At 49.1% G+C, this 15361-nt stretch overlaps 1 protein-coding gene across 1 annotated transcript in view; it reads right to left on the reverse strand.

The window, feature by feature from the left end:
- The window catches only part of patj (PATJ crumbs cell polarity complex component), a 36954-nt gene that overhangs the window by 19146 nt on the left and 2447 nt on the right, over window positions 1-15361 (reverse strand). The window contains exons 4-18 of the mRNA XM_056604101.1: window positions 14398-14532; window positions 13608-13814; window positions 13418-13477; window positions 12638-12820; window positions 11879-12088; window positions 11450-11530; window positions 9886-10068; window positions 9410-9476; window positions 8967-9021; window positions 7900-7980; window positions 7752-7823; window positions 6701-6875; window positions 5685-5795; window positions 5264-5323; window positions 4182-4281 (exon numbers count right to left, since the gene is read on the reverse strand). Coding sequence (XP_056460076.1) covers window positions 4182-4281; window positions 5264-5323; window positions 5685-5795; window positions 6701-6875; window positions 7752-7823; window positions 7900-7980; window positions 8967-9021; window positions 9410-9476; window positions 9886-10068; window positions 11450-11530; window positions 11879-12088; window positions 12638-12820; window positions 13418-13477; window positions 13608-13814; window positions 14398-14532 — 1780 coding nt within the window. The remainder of the gene's footprint in view (window positions 1-4181; window positions 4282-5263; window positions 5324-5684; window positions 5796-6700; window positions 6876-7751; window positions 7824-7899; window positions 7981-8966; window positions 9022-9409; window positions 9477-9885; window positions 10069-11449; window positions 11531-11878; window positions 12089-12637; window positions 12821-13417; window positions 13478-13607; window positions 13815-14397; window positions 14533-15361) is intronic.

The raw sequence follows: 15361 nt of genomic DNA on the forward strand, positions 1-15361 counted from the left end.
AGTGTGTGCGTGTTGGTGTTTGTGTGTGTGTGCGTGTTGGTGTTTGTGTGTGTGTGTTTGTGTGCGTGTTGGTGTTTGTGTGTCTGTGTTGGTGTTTGTGTGTGTGCGTGTTGGTGTTTGTGTGCGTGTTGGTGTTTGTGTGTGTGTTAGTGTTTGTGTGTGTGTTGGTGTTTGTGTGTGTGTTGGTGTTTGTGTGAGTGTTGGTGTTTGTGTGCGTGTCGGTGTTTGTGTGTGTGTTGGTGTGTGTGTTGGTGTTTGTGTGTGTGTTGGTGTTTGTGTGCGTGTTGGTGTTTGTGTGTTGGTGTTTGTGACTAGTGTGGCCTGATTCACTGTTCTCACACACACACACACACACACACACACACACACACACACATACACACACACACACACACACACAAACACACACACACACCATCTCAAACACACACACACACACACACACACACACACACACACACACACACCTGAGTCTCCACTGTGAAGCATTCCCCTAATATTCATAAAAAACGGACAAATTCATATATTTAGATTAGAGCTGTCAGTTAAACGCGTTATTAACGGCGTTAACGCAAACCAATTTTAACGGCGTTAAAAAAATTATCGCGCGATTAACGCAATTGTTTTATTTAAAAAAAATACAAATTCCTTTTTTTTTTTTTTTTTCTTTGGCTCAAAACATAGAAGCAGTAGCCTGACTGCTATGTTCAAATGACATTTGTTCAAAGCAGTCGTTTAATTGCACTATAGGCTCTTTTTTTGTATCGTCCTGTTTTGATCAGAATATGCCAATGTTGTTATAAATAAAATATCATTTGCACAAGGGAGGCCGATGCACTTCACCATGTTGATAAGAGAATTAAAATGAGAAGAATTATGGGACAAAAAAATCAAGGGATATTTAGCATAGAAAAATAATTTGTGATTAAACGCGATTAATCGTGAGTTAACTATGACATTAATGTGATTAATCACGATTAAATATTTTAATCGCTTGGCAGCTCTAATTTAGATTAATAATTATATTAATTATATATTTATAGAAAAATCTATAATGCTTCTATATATATATGAATATATCATATTTATACATTTGGATATTATCTCATATATATGATATATTTATATATACTTAAAGATGTATGATATTATCTGGAAAATGTTATATTTATATACTAATACATCATATTTCTAGATATAATCAATTCCATAAAATATATATCAGATTTATAGATATTATCTATGATATATATTTACATACATTATATATAAATATTTATGCATCATATATATTGATAAATATCTATCATATATATACACGTTATATATTTATACAACAGTTAGTTCCTACCAAGTAATTTGATTGGACAAGAGGCATTCCATGAGTGCTGATATAGAGTATAACAGCACTGGGACGTTTACCTATACCTGTATCGTGGCTTTACAGGTGTTCTCATAAGCGTTAATGTTATGTTAAGCTAGTGTGTTCATGGGTTACTTGCCAACAGTTCAGTCTGTGTCCAGTTGCAGATCTATTTATGTGTGCTTATTACCGTTAGCTAATAAACGGTGCTTGTAGAACTGTTGCATAAAAGCGATATGACACTGGAGTTCAGCTGCTGTTCTGATGTCAGCACGGCTGGGATCCTCTTTCTTCAGCAACACACTACAGCAACACAACCTCCAGCGTCGTATTGCTTCATTATCAATTCTATCTATAACATGTATGAATGTATAGTTGATACATAAATAGTTTATGTATTAATATATATATATTTAAATATCAGAGTTGATATATTAATATATATTTATATATATATATATGGTGATATTTTAAGATCCTCCATCAGTAAGGGCACTTGAAGAACAGTCTTTAAACGTATTAAGGTGCACTCTTTATTTATAGAACAGTCTTTAAACGTATTAAGGTGCACTCTTTATTCATTAACATTAGGGTTAGGGTTGGATCAGACGGGTCAGGAGTCACTGTGCTGTGATTGGAGGAGGTGTGATGGTGAGGTCAGAGAGCTGTGCTGTGATTGGAGGAGGTGTGATGGTGCGGTCAGAGAGCTGTGCTGTGATTGGAGGAGGTGTGAGGGTGCGGTCAGAGAGCTGTGCTGTGATTGGAGGAGGTGTGAGGGTGCGGTCATGGAGCCTTGGGGCCGAGGGACACCGAGCCATCTCTACGGTTACTAGTTGATTGACACCTCAGAATCATGGACTGTTGTGACTCTGCTCCCTGGTATGACATCAGAGGAGTGAGACGGTAGAGGAGTGAGAGGGCAGAGGAGTGAGACATCAGAGGAGTGAGACGGTAGAGGAGTGAGACGGTAGAGGAGTGAGACGGTAGAGGAGTGAGACGGTAGAGGAGTGAGACGACAGAGGAGTGAGACGGTAGAGGAGTGAGACATCAGAGGAGTGAGACATCAGAGGAGTGAGACGGCAGAGGAGTGAGACATCAGAGGAGTGAGACGGTAGAGGAGTGAGATGGCAGAGGAGTGAGACGGTAGAGGAGTGAGGCGGCAGAGGAGTGAGACGACAGAGGAGTGAGACGGTAGATGAGTGAGACGTTAGAGGAGTGAGACATCAGAGGAGTGAGACGGTAGAGGAGTGAGACAGTAGAGGAGTGAGACATCAGAGGAGTGAGACGTAGAGGAGTGAGACGGTAAAGGAGTGAGACGGCAGAGGAGTGAGACGGCAGAGGAGTGAGACGGTAGAGGAGTGAGGTGGTAGAGGAGTGAGGCGGTAGAGGAGTGAGACGGCAGAGGAGTGAGACGGTAGAGGAGTGAGACGGCAAAGGAGTGAGAAGGTAGAGGAGTGAGACATCAGAGGAGTGAGACGTAGAGGAGTGAGACGGTAGAGGAGTGAGATGGCAGAGGAGTGAGAAGGTAGAGGAGTGAGACGGCAGAGGAGTGAGACATCAGAGGAGTGAGACGTAGAGGAGTGAGACGGTAGAGGAGTGAGATGGCAGAGGCCTGGAGAAGGGCTTCTTAAACTGAGAGGGAGCCCCTGACCCTCACTCTGAAACACTGATCACCTCTAACTGAACCATCACAGCCCACTTGGGGTCCCAGGTCTGCCTCCTCACCATCAATCAGGACCATCTACTGAGCCCAGGGGATCGACCAGACTACCTCTAACACACAATCCAACCCGCTACCACCACCACCACCACTAACCACCACCATCACTAACCACCACCATCACTAACCACCACCACCACTAACCACCACCACCACTAACCACCACCACCACTAACCACCACCATCACTAACCACCACCACCACTAACCACCACCACCACTAACCACCACCACCACTAACCACCACCATCACTAACCACCACCACCACTAACCACTAACCACCACCACCACCACCCAGCAGAGTACACAACCGCGTCCTGGTGTGTGTGTAGTGTGTAGTGTGTGTTTAATGTGTAGTGTGTGTGGTGTGTAGTGTGTGTGGTGTGTAGTGTGTAGTGTGTGTGGTGTGTAGTGTGTGTGTCAGCCCTACAGGGGGCGCTAGCCTCATCCCAACAAGCCCTCAGGCCACCGGCCCTGGAAACACACAAAGACACACACAATAACACACACACATTAAGACAAAGAGATACACATACATTAACACGCACACAATAACACACAGTTACACACACACACACACACACACACACACACACACACATACATATATATATATATTTATATACATATATTATATACACATGTATGTTGGGCTGAATTAGTGGTGGTATATATGTATATATATATATATAGATATATATTTACACATACATACACACATGTATAAACAATGACAATCAATGTACAAAAACTTTCAGGCCATAGGAGGTCATGACCCTTCTCCACCACGAGGTCATGTGACCCTCCTCCACCACGAGGTCATGACCCTCCTCCACCACGAGCTCATGACCCTCCTCCACCACGAGGTCATGTGACCCTCCTCCACCACGAGGTCATGTGACCCTCCTCCACCACGAGGTCATGTGACCCTCCTCTACCACGAGGTCATGTGAACCTCCTCTACCACGAGGTCATGTGACCCTCCTCCACCACGAGGTCATGTGACCCTCCTCCACCACGAGGTCATGTGACCCTCCACCACGAGGTCATGTGACCCTCCTCGACTGGTCTAATCTCCGTCCTGGGGGGGGGACCCACCTTCGGTCTGCAGCGGCCCTGGGTCCGGCCGGGATTCTGATTGGCTGGGAGGGCGGTAGGGAGGGGGCAATCTGGAAGTGGGCGGGGCTACTGCTGCTTTCTGCAGGGGACAGAAAACCAAACTGTCCTGAAACCACTCAGCCCCCCCGACAAACGGGACCCCCTAGGGTGGTCCACCCCAGGACCCCCTAGGGTGGTCCACCCCAGGACCCCCTAGGGTGGTCCACCCCAGGACCCCCGAGGGTGGTCCACCCCAGGACCCCCGAGGGCGGTCTACCCCAGGACTCCCTAGGGCGGTCTACCCCAGGACCCCCTAGGGTGGTCTACCCCAGGACCCAATAGGGTGGTCTACCCCAGGACCCCCGAGGGCGGTCTACCCCAGGACCCCCTAGGGCGGTCTACCCCAGGACCCTGGGGGCCGGTCTACCTCAGCCCCCCCGACCCCCCCTGAATGATGACCGTGGAGGTCAGAGGTCAGACGCTGAACAGTGCAGCCCGTCTCTAGTCAGCGTGTATAGACCCCCCCAGGACCCTGGAGGGGACTGGGGGGGTCCAGGGCCTAGGGGTCTAGTCTACGGGTCTAGTCTAGGGGTCTGGGGGTCTTGGGGAGTAGGGGTCTAGTCTAGGGGTCTAGTCTAGGGGTCTGGGGGTCTTGGGGAGTAGGGGTCTAGTCTAGGGGTCTATTCTAGGGGTCTGGGGGAGTAGGGGTCTAGTCTAGGGGTCTAGTCTAGGGGTCTGGGGGAGTAGGGGTCTAGTCTAGGGGTCTGGGGGAGTAGGAGTCTAGTCTAGGGGTCTACTCTAGGGGTCTAGGGGTCTGGGGGTGTAGGGGTCTAGGGGTCTGGGGGAGTAGGGGTCTGGGGGTCTGGGTCTGGAGGGAGTAGGGGTCTAGTCTAGGGGTCTGGGGGTGTAGGGGTCTAGGGGTCTGGGGGACTGGGGGTGTAGGGGTCTAGTCTAGGGGTCTAGGGGTCTGGGGGTCTGGGGGAGTAGGGGTCTAGTCTAGGGGTCTGGGGGTCTGGGGGTGTAGGGGTGTAGGGGTCTAGTCTAGGGGTCTAGGGGTCTGGGGGTCCAGATGTACCACTCACCGGGGGCGGGGTCCTGCGGCCTCGGTGAGTCATGTGACAGGAGGCTGAGAGCGACACTGGCTGAGAGGATCCATGGAGACAGAGGTCAGAGGTCAGACTGGAGGTGTGTGTGTGTGTACTCGGTATATGTGTGTGTGCGTGTACCCTCTGTGTGTGTGTGCGCGTGCGTACCCTGTGTGTGTGTGTGTGTGTGTGTGTGTGTGTGTGTGTGTGTGTGTTTGTGTGTGTGTGTGTACCCTGTGTGTGTGTACCCTCTGTGTGTGTGTGTGTACCCTCTGTGTGTGTGTGTGTGTGTGTGTGTACCATCTGTGTGTGTGTGTGTGTGTGTGTGTGTGTGTGTGTGTGTGTGTGTGTGTGTGTGTGTGTGTGTGTGTGTGTGTGTGTGTGTGTGTGTGTACCCTGTGTGTGTGCGTGTGCGTACCCTGGGTGTGTTGCTCAGGCTCTGCACGGTGAACACTACCGGGTTCTCCGCTGCCTTGATGGCCGCCACCGCCTCCTGGTGGCTGGAGGCCTGCAGGTCCACCCCACACACCTAGCAGACACACAATACACAATGTACACACCTAGCAGACACACAATACACAATGTACACACCTAGCAGACACACAATACACAATGTACACACCTAGCAGACACACAATACACAATGTACACAATGTACACACCTAGCAGTTTGGTATAGTTTGGCCATCTGAATTTGGCTGAAGTGTGTGCAGGCAGGTCACGCGTACCTGGGGTCGAGGGTTTGGCCATCTCTTTAAAGCCCTTTCTATCAACATTTTGGAAGGGAACCATGTCCTTAGACAGGTAAACAGTGACGGCGTTCGTTATCTCGTTCCACCCCTGGGTTTTTTTTGGTATAAGGACAGGCTTTGGAAAATAAATGCGGAAGCAATGTCTGATTGCAGAGACAGCTTCACGCTACCAGCGTCTGTCTCGTACGGCGTGGAATGAGAGCTTGTGAAGGGACTATTGCGCCTGCGCGCTTGTGCAATAGCATACTGCCTGAGAAGGCAGTATCGCTGTCAAATCTGTCCCTGGGAAAAGTAACGTGGCGCCGAATTGAAAAAGGAACTACGTTTCGTTACCATCAGGGAAACGAAACGTAGTTTCGTTTTTACATGAAAAAGTAGTTATGTCACTGTATTACCGCGTTACTTACTTTATAACGCGTGACACACAACACTGTCACGGTAACGTCAGAATCCATACCATAACGCAAATTCAAACCGGTGTACTTTCTATACCGTTATACCGTACACCCCTACACTATATTCACTCCTAGAGCACACACTATAGATATACTATACTACTACTATAAATACGGATAGTTAGGTAACCTAGACCTAGCTCAGGTTATAGTTGGGTTAAGGCTAAGGTCCGGTTAAGGTAAGGTTAAAGTTAAGTTAAGGTTAATGTAAGGTAAGGTGAAGGTACCTCCAGGATCTTGTCTCCAGTCTTCAGGGTGGTGCTGCCGGCCGGGCTGTGGGGGAGGACCTCCTTGATGAAGATGCCTTTAAGCTCCTCCCCATTACGGAGTCGCTTGATCACATGACGCCCGCCCACGATACTGATGCCAAGGGATTGGCCGGGCTCAAGCCACACCTCCACCCTAACAGGAAAAGGTGGAGCTCCGTCAGTAACACCTCCACCCTAACAGGCGGAGCTCCGTCAGTAACACCTCTACCCTAACAGGAAAAGGTGGAGCTCTGTCAGTAACACCTCCACCCTAACAGGAAAAGGTGGAGCTCTGTCAGTAACACCTCCACCCTAACAGTTGGAGCTCTGTCAGTAACACCTCCACCCTAACAGGGAAAGGTGGAGCTCCGTCAGTAACACCTCCACCCTAACAGGTGGAGCTCCGTCAGTAACACCTCCACCCTAACAGGTGGAGCTCCGTCAGTAACACCTCCACCCTAACAGGTGGAGCTCTGTCAGTAACACCTCCACCCTAACAGGGAAAGGTGGAGCTCCGTCAGTAACACCTCCACCCTAACAGGTGGAGCTCCGTCAGTAACACCTCCACCCTAACAGGCGGAGCTCCGTCAGTAACACCTCCACCCTAACAGGCGGAGCTCTGTCAGTAACACCTCCACCCTAACAGGTGGAGCTCTGTCAGTAACACCTCCACCCTAACAGGTGGAGCTCTGTCAGTAACACCTCCACCCTAACAGGTGGAGCTCCGTCAGTAACACCTCCACAACATCTACACCGACGACCACAACGTACCACCAGATACCAGTAGAGAGAGACAGAGACAGAGGCAGGCAGACAGAGAGACAGGCAGACAGGCAGACAGACAGACAGGCAGGCAGACAGACAGGCAGACAGACAGACAGGCAGACAGACAGACAGACAGACAGACAGACAGACAGACAGGCAGGCAGACAGACAGACAGGCAGATAGACAGACAAGCAGACAGACAGGCAGATAGACAGACAGGCAGACAGGCAGACAGAGAGACAGGCAGACAGACAGTCAGCTCACCTCCTGGGGGGGTCCCAGTGGCTGAAGGCCGGGGTCTCCTCCCCCTCCCCCTCCTCCCTCTCCGGTAGGTAACTGCACACAAACACAGGTTGTCTTCTGAACTCAGCTTCCTATTGGCTGCTGGGCTCGCCTCTGTTGACCTGCTTACCCGTGGCCTCCTCTGATTGGTAGAGCAGTTCCTCTACGGCCCCGCCTCTTCCTCGTCCCTGCATCGACCTCTCTCCTGGATCTACACACGTTGTTCCAAAATGTTACAACATGATCTTACAATCCGTTACATACAAAACACAACATGTTAACTACAACACGTTACACACGTTAAACACAACACGTTACACACATGATACACACAACACGTTACACACACTAGTTACAGACACTAGTTATAGACACTAGTTACAAACACTAGTTAGTTAGTTAGAGTTAGAAATTTATTGTCCCCTTGGGGAAATTGTTCTCAGTGAAAAGACAGATACACATGACCGTTAACAACAACATAAAAAAAAAAGAAAAAAAAAAAAGTAAATAAAGATAAATAACCACTGACAGGACAAAACCCCCAAATCATCATATTTTCCACATAGTTCAGGGACACATCTAAGATGTTGGCATTTTAAACCAACAATTAAAACCTTCTTTTTAAATGTTTGTCACTAGTTATAGACACTAGTTACATCATTATTTCTAAGCACTAGTTATCAACATTAGTTATCAACTCTAGTTATAGACACCAGCTATCAACACTAGTTATATACACTAGTCATATACACTAGTTATGCCCTGATGGGCCTCCAGGGGGAGCCAGAGACCAGTATAGAAACCACTCTGAGAATGAACCCTCTAAAATAATACTCTTACCTAGTGCCTAAACTAACCACCTCTACTAACACCTAAACTAACCACCTCTAACTAAAGACTAAACTAACTACCTCTACTAACACCTCAACTAACCACCTCTACTAACACCTAAACTAACCACCTCTACTAACACCTAAACTAACCACCTCTACTAACACCTAAACTAACCACCTCTACCCTAACACCTAAACTAACCACCTAACCTAATGTGTAAAGGCGGGGGGGGGAAATTAAAAGCGAAGGTGCCTGTATAAAGGGGAGTGGCCTGTATAAAAGGGAGGAGCCTGTATAACGGGGAGGGGCCTGTATAAAGGGGAGTGGCCTGTATAACGGGGAGGGGCTTGTGTCGGTACTGACTCTGTGTCGGTGTCCGTCAAGGTGAGCTCTGAGTCGGCCTCATTGTCTCTAGAGCCTAGAACACACACACACACACACACACACACACACAGGATTAATAAAGCTATCCTATGTTAGGATAACACTTTACCCAGTGGTTCTCAAACTTTTTATACCGCGTACCACCACAGAAAATATTTGTCTCCCCAAGTAGACCCAAGAAAACACATACACACACGCACACAGCAAGTGAGAACATGATCTCATGGTAAATGTATTTCCATTCGTACTAGTATTTTGATAGTATTGTTTTCTAATTCCTCTGCGTACCACTTGATAGCGCATCGTGTGCTACAGACACCACTTTGAGAACCACTGCTTTAACCAAATAAAACATCAATACAATAATAATACAATACAGTGCATACACCCCCCCCCACACACCCCCCCCCACACACACACACCTGGAGCCTGGCTCTCCTCTTCCTCCTGATTCTTCATGTCCTGTCGCTCCTCTTCCTCATCCCAACTCTAAATACGATAGAGAGAGAGAGAGACAGGTCAGTGAGGAGAGAGAGAGAGAGAGAGAGAGAGAGAGAGAGAGAGACAGGTCAGTGAGGAGAGAGAGAGACAGAGACAGAGAGGCAGGTCAGTGAGGAGAGAGAGAGAGAGAGAGAGAGAGAGAGAGAGAGAGAGAGAGAGAGAGAGAGAGAGAGAGAGAGAGAGAGAGAGGTCAGTGAGGAGAGAGAGAGAGACAGACAGAGAGAGAGAGACAGGTCAGTGAGGAGAGAGAGAGAGACAGAGACAGACAGAGAGGCAGGTCGGTCAAGAGAGACTAGTAATTCTTAGGATCCCAGTCCCCACAGTTTCAGTCCTCCCAGTCCCAGTGTTCACAGTCCCAGTAGTCCCAGTCCTCCCAGTCTGACCCGACTCCACCCACCTGAGCAGCCGATAGGCTGGCGTAGTGAGGGGGCGGGGCCACCTCGTCCACGGTCATCTCCGGCCCCTCCTCTCCCCGGTGGTCAGAGGTCACGAGGGGGGGGGCGGGGCAAGGAGGGGTCAGCTCCTCCTGGGGCGCGGCCTCCCTCAGGTCCTCAGGGAGGATGGAGCCGTCACCGAACCCCTAACGCACGCGCGCACACACACACACACACACACACACACACACACACACACACACACACACACACACACACACACACACACACACACACACACACACACACACACACACACACACACACACACACATCGTGTTGCTATCGTTTAGCTAATAGCTCGACAGCAGAAGGTTCTAGGTGGTGTTGGGATGCGGTTCCTTTGTTGGTGGTCTGTGAGAACACTGGGTTCTGGAGGAGAACACTGGGTTCTCTAGGTGAACACTGAGTTCTGGAGGAGAACACTGGGTTCTGGAGGAGAACACTGGGTTCTGGAGGAGAACACTGGGTTCTCTAGGAGAACACTGGGTTCTGGAGGAGAACACTGGGTTCTGGAGGAGAACACTGGGTTCTCTAGGTGAACACTGGGTTCTCTAGGAGAACACTGGGTTCTGGAGGAGAACACTGGGTTCTGGGGGAGAACACTGGGTTCTGGGGGAGAACACTGGGTTCTCTAGGAGAACACTGGGTTCTGGAGGAGAACACTGGGTTCTCTAGGAGAACACTGGGTTCTCTAGGTGAACACTGGGTTCTCTAGGAGAACACTGGGTTCTCTAGGTGAACACTGGGTTCTCTAGGAGAACACTGGGTTCTCTAGGAGAACACTGGGTTCTCTAGGAGAACACTGGGTTCTCTAGGTGAACACTGGGTTCTCTAGGAGAACACTGGGTTCTCTAGGTGAACACTGGGTTCTCTAGGAGAACACTGGGTTCTGGGGGAGTCTGTCCTCACAGAACCCTCAGACACACTTAGGGAGGCTCTGGTTGAGCTGAGAGGGCAGTTAATATCTCTCACATCTCGCTGACTCAGCTCGGGGGGGAGGGGGAGGGAGAGAGAGAGAGAGAGAGAGAGAGAGAGAGAGAGAGAGAGAGAGAGAGAGAGAGAGAGAGAGAGAGAGAGAGAGAGAGAGAGAGAGAGAGAGAGAGAGAGAGAGAGAGAGAGAGAGAGAGAGAGAGAGAGAGAGAGAGAGAGAGAGAGAGAGAGAGAGAGAGAGAGAGAGAGAGAGAGAGAGAGGGAGACAGAGAGGGAGACAGAGAGAGAGAGAGAGAGAGAGAGAGAGAGAGAGAGAGAGAGAGAGAGAGAGAGAGTCTTAATGGCTCAATTAGTCGCTTCTGGTAGATTTACTGAGGAGCCGTTTGATCTTACATCTCTACTACACACACACAGGACAAACACAGGACACACACACAGGACACACAACAGGACGCACACAGACACACACATGTGTGTTACCGTGGGAACAGGCAATGTCTGTGTGTTACCTTGGGAACAGGCAGTGTCTGTGTGTTACCGTGGGAACAGGCAGGGTGTGTATGTTACCGTGGTAACAGGCCGTGTGTGCGTTACCTTGGGAACAGGCAGTCTGTCCAGATTGGGAAGGTCTGTCGGCTTCTCGGATGGCATCTGGAAGGCTTCTGCTTCTGCAGCCTACACACACACACACACACACACACACACACACACACACACACACACACACACACGACCCGTTCAACCTAGTAGGAACCTGCTCTCACCAGTCAAAACTAGTTGTAACAGACAGAACCCGTTCTAACCATTCATAACTCGTTCTAACCAGTCAGAACCCGTTAAAACCAGTCCGAACATATTATAACCAGTCAGAACCCGTTCTATCCAGTCAGGGCCCGTTATAACCAGTCAGAACCCGTTCTATCCAGTCAGTGCCCGTTGAAACCAGTCAGAACCTGTTATAACCAATCAGAACCTGTTATCACCGGTCAGAACACGTTATAACCAGTCAGAACCAGAACGCACCACGAGCGGCTTGCGGACCCCCAGTCGGACGGAGCCGGGCGGGGCCGCCTTCAGGACCTCCACGGCCTGGGCCAGACTCAGCCGGACCAGACCGGTCTGGTTCACCGACACCAGCTGGTCACCTGGCAACAACCCTCCGTGACTCTCGGCGGCCCCGCCGGCGACCAGCGACCGGATCACCATCACACAGGAGCCGGGGTCCACGGGGTCCTGGGGGGCCGGTGGGAGCCATGGAGAGATACCGTCATGTACAGTGGATACTGTTCAGCACGTAAAGAGCAGACGCAGTGTGTGCGTGTGTATGCCTGCACATGTGTGTGTGCGTGCGTGATACACAAACACCACTGCGGAGATATGTGTGGATCTGGAGTCCTGTTGTGTACATGTGTGGCACACACACACACACACACACACACACACACACACACACACACACACACACACACACACACACACACACACACATACACACACACATACACACACACACACACACACACACACACACACACGCGTGTTGAGCATCAGTCGATATGTCTCCTCCACTGACGGAGGAAGTAGCTTAGCACACAGGCTAAAGGTCGAGAGAGAGAGACAGACAGACAGACAGACAGACAGACAGACAGACAGACAGACAGACAGACAGACAGACAGACAGACAGACAGACAGACAGACAGACAGACAGACAGAGAGAGGGACAGACAGACAGACAGACAGACAGACAGACAGACAGACAGACAGACAGACAGACAGAGTACCTGGTAGTCCAGGAGGCTGAACCCGAGGCCTCGATCGCTCTCCTTCTGGAGCTCCAACATCTGGATGGTGGGAGACCAGAGGGCCAGCTCCTCCTCCTCCTCCTCCTCCTCCTCCTCCTCTTCCTCTTCCTCTTCCTCCTCCTCCTCCGGGGGTCTCCTGCTGAGAGGGAGGCCCCGGCGGTCCTGGAGCAGACAGCCCACAGCTCTCAGGCTTAAAGGTCTAAAGACTGCGTCTCCCATCTGGCCCAGTGCCATGGACCACCTCACCAGGCCAGCTCCACCAAGGAGTCAGAACCCGTCTGACTAGGCACAACCAGCTCCAACCCGTCTAACTAGTCACAACCAGCTCCAACCCGTCTGACTAGTCACAACCAGCTCCAACCAGCTCCAACCCGTCTGACTAGGCACAACCAGCTCCAACCCGTCTGACTAGTCACAACCAGCTCCAACCAGTCAGAACCCGTCTGACTAGTCACAACCAGCTCCAACCCGTCTAACTAGTCACAACCAGCTCCAACCCGTCTAACTAGTCACAACCAGCTCCAACCCGTCTGACTAGTCACAACCAGCTCCAACCAGTCAGAACCCATCTGACTAGTCACAACCAGCTCCAACCAGTCAGAACCCGTTCTAACCAGTCAGCACCAGCTCTAACCAGTCAGAAACAGTTCCAACCAGTTAGAACCCGTCTTACCAGACAGAAACAGTTCTGACCAGTCAGAACCCGTTAACCTAACCAGAACGTACCACCAGAGAAGAAGAGACAGACGGACAGGTTACCTGCTGCTTGTCTTTCAAATCCGTATTACTGGAAAGTAAGGACGACAACTTCAGTTCAATCTACAGAAACACACACAAACAACATCAGTGTGAGTGATGAGTGAGTGAGTGAGTGAGTGAGTGAGTGAGTGAGTGAGTGAGTGAGTGAGTGAGTGAGTGAGTGAGTGAGTGAGTGAGTGTGTCTCTCTACCTCGTCCACATTAGGAGTGGCTCTCCATGCTCCTGGTTGTTGATGGTCCAGGTCCTGGTCCAGTTCGTCCAGGTCCTGGTCCAGGTCCTGGTCCAGGTCATCCAGGTCCTGGTGTCGGCAGCAGACCAGGCGGAAGGGGGGAGGGACCTCCCTCAAGAAGGCCACCGCCTCCCTCCGAGACTTTCCATAGAGCTGGACTCCGTTGACCTGACACACACACACACACACACACACACACACACACACACACACACACACACACACACACACACACACACACACACACACACACACTTTGTGTTAAACCTCAACACTTTAAAGTTGTTTATTTGTGTGTGCTTTAGTGTGTGTGTGTGCTTTAGTGTGTGTGTGTGTGTGTGTGTGTGTGTGTGTGTGTGTGTGTGTGTGTGTGTGTGTGTGTGTGTGTGTGTGTGTGTGTGTGTGTGTGTGTGTGTGTGTCTGCTTGTGCCTGGATGGTTGTAAGTATGTTTGTGTGTGTCTGCATGTGTGTAAGTATGTAGGTGCCTCCGTGCGTTGTTGTGAGTCGTTGTGCGTCGTTGTGCGTTGAGCGTTGTGCGTCGTTGTGCGTTGTGCATCGTTGTGAGCCGTTGTGCGTCGTTGTGCATTGTGCGTCGTTGTGAGTCGTTGTGCGTAGGGTGTCGTTGTGAGTCGTTGTGCGTTGTGCGTCGTTGTGCGTTGTGCGTCATGCGTTGTTGCGCGTCGTGCGTCGTTGCGCGTCATTGTGCGTTGTGCGTCGTTGCGTGTCGTTGTGCGTCGTTGTGCGCTGCACCTCCAGCAGCTCGTCCTCCGGCCGCACCAGGCCGTGTCCCTCCAGCGGGCCCCCAGGGGCCACCGAGGAGACGTAGTGGTGGCCGTCGAAGGAGTCCAGCTCCACCCCGAGACGGACCGTGTGGACGGGGAGCAGCTAAATATACACACACATATATAGACATATACACACATATATATACACACATATATACACACATATATACACACATATACATATAAATATATATATACATACATATATACACACACATATATAGACATATACACACATATATATACACACATATATACACACATATATACACACATATACACACATATATATACACATATATACACACATATACATATAAATATATATATACATATACATATAAATATATATATACATACATATATACACACACATATATAGACATATACACACATATATATACACACATATATATACACATATATACACACATATACATATAAATATATATATACATACATATATACACAAATATACATTCATACATATATCTATATAAACATACATACACATATATATATATATACATATATTTAATATACACACACACACACACACACACACACACACACACACACACACACACACACACACACACACACACACACACACACACACACACACACACACACACACACACATACATACATACATACATACACACATACACATACATACATACATACATACATACATACATACATACATACATACATATATATATATATATATATATATATATACACATATACATATACACATATACATATACACATATATATATATATATATACATACATACATACATACATACATACATACACACTTTTATACAACGGTTACTATTATGGCAAAACGAAAGTCATTGACACACTACATTTAAAAAGAAAGCAAGAAAGTCAAAGTAGCCGTTTTATCAAAGAATACA

This window comes from Gadus chalcogrammus, chromosome 12 (assembly GCF_026213295.1).
Source record: "Gadus chalcogrammus isolate NIFS_2021 chromosome 12, NIFS_Gcha_1.0, whole genome shotgun sequence".
Classification (NCBI taxonomy): Eukaryota; Metazoa; Chordata; class Actinopteri; order Gadiformes; family Gadidae; genus Gadus; species Gadus chalcogrammus.